General features: G+C 41.9%; 1 protein-coding gene across 1 annotated transcript; it reads right to left on the bottom strand.

Moving 5' to 3' along the window:
- Positions 1 to 1653: 1653 nt before the first annotated feature.
- On the bottom strand, positions 1654 to 2025 carry LOC136069191 (uncharacterized). Its single transcript, XM_065777459.1, has one exon. The coding sequence runs from the start codon at positions 2023 to 2025 to the stop codon at positions 1654 to 1656; it is 372 nt and encodes a 123-aa protein (XP_065633531.1).
- Positions 2026 to 6905: the final 4880 nt, after the last annotated feature.

Genomic DNA, 6905 nt, shown 5'->3' with positions numbered 1-6905 from the left:
TGTAGTCGGCGGCCCGAAGTACGGACTTTAAGGGTAGTTGGGTTAAGACGACCACCGTGTGAGCCTGGAAGTAATGGGGCAGCTTTCGCGTTGCATGGACCACGACAAGTATGGGTTTCTCCAAGGGTAAGTACTTGACCTCGGCTTCGTGCAATGACTTGCTAACGTAGTAGACCGATTTTTGGACACCGCCGTCATCTCATATCAGCACCAGGCTCACAGCGTGGTGTGCCACAGCAATGTATGCATATAGGACCTCGTCGGCCTCCGGTTTAGACATGATGGGTGGCCGGGCCAGGTAATCCTTGAGTTGTTGGAAGGCCAAGGCACATTCTTTGGACCACTCAAATCCCTTCCACTTCTTGATCAGGAGATAGAATGGTCTGCATTGGTCGGCCGACCTGGAAACGAATCAATACAGAGCCGCGATCATTCCAACAAGCTTCTGGATCTCTTTGGGGTTTCGCGGAGGCCTTAGGTTTTGGATACCTTTGATTTGGTCGGGGTCAACCTCGATCCCTCGGTGGGTGATGATGTAGCCTAGGAACTTGCCAGATCCCATGCCAAACGAGCACTTGGAAGCATTTAGTCATAGCCTGTGCTTTCTGAGGACGTTGAATATGCAGCCGAGGTCCCACAAATGCTCGGACACCAATTTGCTCTTCATTACCATATCGTGAACATAGATCTCAATGTTTTTGCCCAACAACGGCTCGAACATTCTCGTCATCATCCTCTGATAAGTAGATCTAGCGTTCTTCAGGCCGAATGGCATCACTTTGTAGTGGTAGTTCCCGATGGGTGTCACGAAGGGCGTCTTCTCCTGATCCTCCAAGGCTAATGGGATCTGGTGATGCCCCTGAAAGGCGTCTAGGAAGCTCATCCAAGGATGGCTTATAGTTGCATCCACCAACTGGTCTATTCGTGGCATTAGGAAGGGGTCTTTTGGGCATGCTTTATTCAGGTCCGTGAAGTCCACGCAAACCTTTCATTTCCCACTTTTCTTCTTGACCACCACAGTGTTGGCTAACCACTCGGGGTAGGATACTTCTTTAATAGCCCCGCGCACTTAAGCTTATTGACCTCTTCTTTAATTGCCTCGGCGTGCTCCTTTGAAGGGCGTCGAGGTGGCTGCTTCTTCAGGGTCACCAAAGTGTTGATGTTAAGGTGGTGACAGATGAAGGATGGGTCGATTCCTGGGGCATCGCCGGGATCCCATGCGAACACGTCAAGGTTCCTCTTGAGGAACTCAAGTAACCCCTCCTTATCTCGAGGAGGCAGTTAGGTTCCGACCTGAAAGAACCTCTCCTGGTCATTATCGATGACCACTTTTTCTAGGCCTTCAAGCCTTGCTTCCTCGGCGGCCGTGTCAGTTGGTGCCACCGAGGTGGTTGGTTGCTATAAGTTTTTGGCCGCGGTGGCCGAGGGTTCTGTATCTTGCGGTCGTGAGGTGGCTGCGACCATACACCACCTTGCCATCGACTGGTATCCTCAGATCTCGAGTATCCGACCTCCGGACGAGAATTTCACCTTCTGGTGCAAGGAAGAGGCAACGCCTCCCAAGGTGTGGAGCTAAGGCCTTCCTACAATGGCAGTGTAGGGGGAGTACGTGTTCACCACTATAAAGTCCACCTTCACTACTTCGGGGCCGGTCTAGATGGGCAGCCTGATCACGCCCTTCGGGGTGACTAGCTTCCCATCGAAGCTCATCAAGGGGGAGCTATAGGGTGACAAGTCCTCGGGCTTTAGCCCCAGCCCCTTATAGAGGTCGGGGTACATGACCTCCGCCGCGCTGCCACCATCCACCATCACCCTTTTGACGTCATAGTCCCCAATCCTGAGGGTGATCACTAAAGCGTCGTCATGGGGTTGGATGGTCCCATCCTTGTCCTCCTCAGAAAAAGTCAGGGTCGGGTGACAGCCTCTTCTGGCCTTCTTTGGCTCTGACTGGGACTCCCCGGCGGCCACCTGGGCCACATACAGCACTCGCGAAGGGCGCATGCCTGTTCTTCCTGGCGCAGCCATGATCACATTAATCAGTCCAGCGCCCTGCTCATGGCGTCATTTCCTAAGCCCCTAGGGGTTGGGCTACCACGCCTACACCTCTGATAGCGCTCATCCTCGTGGGAGAAAGTTTCACTCGGAGGTGTTGTCGATCTTTGCCTGTAGTCATCATCATTTTTGTCGTCAGAGGGTAGGTCAGGGCTTAGCTCGGATCGCCTTCGCTGTGCATAGCACAACTTTCTCTTCAGATCATCTATCTCTCGCTGCATGGCCACCTTATCGTCCTGTCTTTGGGAGGCGTGGCTCTTATCCTCTCGCGACCGCATGGTTAGGCCATCATCGCCCCCCTCGGGCACGCGGCCGCTTCTATGCGTGTGGCTTTTGCTAGTTTGTGAGGTATGCACGCTTTCTTCTAGGAATCGTCTGTTCTCCTCGTTCTGGCCACGCCCCGCGTTGCCATAGTCATTCGGACGTTGGGGTCTAGCTGGTTCGTGCCGATGGGAACTCACTTGATGAGAGTCTGACCCTACCATGCTTGGCTGTTGTCCTTACTGATGCACGAGTTCTTCCTACAGACGATGCCAATTGTAGGGACCGGGTTTGAGCACTTCTGCAGGCCGAGAGAGTGGACCCAAGCCCAGCTTGCCCCGCAATGAATTTGTAGAGAATGTGCTCAAGAACTAGGCCCTAGCAAAGAATGCAACGGCCCTGCATGGTTGAATGTGGGCTTAACAACCTAAACATGAATTGGGGTACGCAATGATGCTCCTCGGACTTGCCTTCTGAAGCTGGGATTTCTTATTATTTCTTGGAAGATTGATTACAAGGGTTAGGAGAATACAAGTTGCTACAGTACTTCTTGATGCAGATCTTCCGTCCCCCTTTCAGGAGAGACTCTTTACATTATATACACTTCTCTTAACTGATCCTAACCCTACATTCGTTGATCAGCCAGGCCACCACTTGAGAGCTTGTCCCATCAGCCACATTCCCATTCCTTATGTAGGTTGCAGCACCCAAGACAACACTATTCAAGAGTCCTATCCTCATTAATGCGGCTAGGACATTAGTTGAGGGCATTTAATGTGGAGGTGACAGCTCGCCTTTAGACTTGCTCCTTCACCGTGCTCTTGTCGCCGACGCGTGGCGCTCGCCCTTTCCTCCTCGGATATTAAAGAAGACCCCTCTTTGGTGGAGTTGAGCTCGTGTACTTCTGAGGTCTCGGATGTTCGAGGACGGGGTCGTCCTCGGATATGTTCCTTGGGGGTCGGGCACCGTTCTTTCATCCTCGGACCCCACATGCATCCTCGGCACGGGCTTCTAGGCCTGGTTTGAGGTGGACCGAGGCTGCCTGATTTCCTGGCCCCACAGTAAAATCTCTAAAATAAAAAATATTCAAATCTTTAGAACACATCTTCAAATGAAAATTCTCCAGAACAAATTGTAGATTTCAATTTCTATATTCCCAGTGGTCACAACATCAAGTTTGCTATCCACACTCAGCATTCATCAAAGCATGCAAGATGTCCCAAACTAGGGGCATTGGCTAGATATGTCCCATTATTTTCAATGAATAGCTCTGTTACTAATTGAAAATATTTATTTTATAGGATCTAGGGTACAAGACCTATACACATTGGCATGAATAATGCCCTACAAGAAATTTTCAAACCTCTAGGAAGCATGTCCAGAAGTCAAATCCTTGGACCTCTGGGAAGCACGTCCAAACTTCAAATTTATTGGACCTCTATGAAGCACGTCCAAAATTCAAATTCTCAGACCTCTGGGAAGCATGTCTAAAATCCAAGATCTTTGGTCCTTTGGGAAGCATGACCGAAATCCCCATTTTGTGTTGACCTTTGGCAAACATGTCATGTATTCATTTTTTTTTTTTTTTTTTCAAAATGTACTATCACAAATTGAGTCTGACTATATGCGATTATAAAAAATTGATTCCAATTGGTTATAATTATAATCAATTTGAAATTAATGACATGTTATAATTTGATTGGCTAGGACTACATCTTATGGTAAGGTTGCACACACTTGAGTAACTAAATAATCAAACATTAATTATTCAATGAATAATTTGTGTAATTATCTTTTTAATTGGGGTAAATTTGGAACTAATTAAGTTAGAAATAGAAGTGATTGGAGCCTATTAATGTTAATTGGAAACTAATTTGGGGTCTATTAATGTCAATTATGTTGAAACTATTTTCTAACAAATGACCTTAGCTCCCCATTTTGTTGATATCTCTTAGAATATTTTGAATCGTGAGTGAGATTAATTTTGTTGGAAACTAAACATCTAGTGCTTCAATTTTAGCACAATAATGAGACAATTACGATCATAATTAAGTAAGATATGGTTTTTTTTTTTTTTTTAATATGGCTCTGCGAGCTGTTGCAGGAGCTATGGAAAAACTGAATTCTTAGTTATTTTGCTTGTTCATCACTCCCACCAACCTCCACATTTAAATGCACTAGCTTTCCCTAAATACTGAAGGAAGGTCTAGGTTCATGATTTTCTTTGATCCTTTGTCAACTCTCATTAAAAAGATCATTTTTCAACTCTCATTAAATGTCATTCCATTCATATTTTCTCATCTACTACTGTATAAACCCCCCTCTTCTCCATTCCAAAACACATAGAAACACCTTCTCTTCTCCTCTATTGAGTTCTAGTGAAGTTGAGTAGTTTGTTCATATCTTGGTCTTTATAAAATTCAAGGTATTAAATGAGACTTAGTTTCCTTTTCCTAGTTCTTCTTCTCTACTCCCACTCTTAGGACCTCCACCAAGAGCCTCTTCCTCCATAGTGTGGATCTTGTTTGCAGGTATAATCCCTTTCCCTAACTTGCTTTTTTATGTTGCTATGATGAGAATTTAATATCAAAGCATGCTAGTGATTATTTAAATTCATTGAATATGTTTGAATGTTCTTAAATTTTCATGTGTTCTTCACATGTTCTTGGTTGTTCATTACATGTTCATGCATGACACTAGCTTTGATCTTAAATTCATATCCAAAATATGAAAAACATGTTAGTTTCATAATTCTCTCAAATTCTTAAATCTAGGATACCACCATTCACACATAGTCACTAGAATTTATTTTTCAATTCAAATTCAATGATTAATAAATTGAATTTGGGTTTATCACATGTACACACATTAAAATTCAACATGCAATTGAGTGATTTGGATGATATGATATGAATGTTGGCCAACACAATCTAGAAGACCGGTTTCATAAAGCAGGGTGGATGCCTAACACCTTCCCATCTTGTAATGTAGCCTTCGAACTTAGATTAAGGGTTAGTGGATCAAATACTTATCCATGTAATTTTCAATTTTTAGATTGTAACTAGAAAACAAAGCTATGTAGTTTATCTTAGATTGTATCTAGGACCAAAGCCATGTAATTTCCTATAATCAATGTATATTCATTTGCAAATCAATAAAATAAGAAAATTTTCAATTATGGTTTTTTTATTTTTTCCAATAATTAAATAAGTGGTAACTCCATTGTAAAACTCTTAATCTAAAGGAGAAAATATAATCAGTTGAACCTCCATTTTGAGCGGCAATAACACAACTCCACCCATTCACGTGGGTCTAACTTAACACAAAAACGGGTCGGGGGCGCGGTCACTCATAGTGGCGACTCCACTAGGGAAATTGAGAGCTAAGCTTCAATTAAGTTATGGTTGTCAACCATGTCATTATTTGTTTATTGCTTTTTTGATTCATTATCCTCTTATCCATTAACATGTTATAGCAGTTGTTGGTTTTTTTTTTTTTTTCCCCTTACCACCTGGATTTCAAAATTTGAAATAAAGAATAAAGATTTGCATAACGTATGCTTCATATTGGGGTGCATCGCACCAAAAAAATGACAAGGCATATAATATATTTATATTACAAATAATCTTTATTTTCATTATCCACATCATCTTTGTCAAAATAGAGTAAACTATCTAAAAATTTTGTGACTCTAATGCATAATAATAATAATAATAATAATAATAATAATAATCAAATTCCTATCTAAAATTATTCATCGAATATAGAAGTCATTAAACATTATAAGAATAACTCTTTGTTTGCCTAGGTAATACAAGCGTATGATTATATGAATATATTCTCTATTGTTTTAATTACTTTAAATTACAATCAATTGTCTTCTCTTCTATTATATTAGAAAAAAGAGTTTAGGTTTTAATTATTTTTTTTATTACTTAGTATCAATAAATCACAATAATCATTCAAATGATAGTAACATTCTTTCTCATCTAGATATATATGAACAAATCAACATACCATAACATGGAGTCTACAAGTACAGGAGTAAAATTCAACTACATAAATCTTTACACTAAGATTTGTCTTTTTTTTTTTTTTTTTTCGTCAATTTAAATTCATTGTTTTTGTAAAACAATGTTTACTCTACACTATTTAATTATGAAGTTTCTAGGGTATGTAATGAATGTTCAAATAGTGTGTAAAACACCTATGAACGTTTAGACCCCCAATTCACAAATTACCAACACAAGCTTATAATCAAACAATGTATGTGCGGAATATGAAAATAAGCTAAAACAGAATTGATAAAATAATCTAAACCGAAATTAACCACAACCACAGCAGTAATTAAAAGGTAAAGATTAAGGGAAGAGAGATGCAAACACAAAGACAACACGGCAATGTGTTATCGAAGAGGAAACCGAAGTCCTCGACGAAAAACCTCTCCACCGCCTTCCAAGCAGTCAATAATCCACTAGAGAATAAAGTTGGGATACATGAATAGCAGAAGACCCTCCAAGCCTAATCTACCCAATGCACCTAAGCCCTCCAAGTGCACCTAAGCCCTCCAAGCTTCTTGCTCTAGCAGGGTT

Source organism: Quercus suber, unplaced genomic scaffold, assembly GCF_002906115.3.
Source record: "Quercus suber isolate HL8 unplaced genomic scaffold, Cork oak 2.0 scaffold_155, whole genome shotgun sequence".
NCBI lineage: Eukaryota > Viridiplantae > Streptophyta > Magnoliopsida > Fagales > Fagaceae > Quercus > Quercus suber.
The sequence above is the reverse complement of the archived record's forward strand: the minus strand, read 5'-3'. Positions and strand labels throughout refer to the sequence as shown.

What these genes read in the sequence shown, in the direction of transcription:
- LOC136069191 (XM_065777459.1), bottom strand. Translation starts at nt 2,025, where the DNA reads ATGGCTGCGCCAGGAAGAACAGGCATGCGCCCTTCGCGAGTGCTGTAT.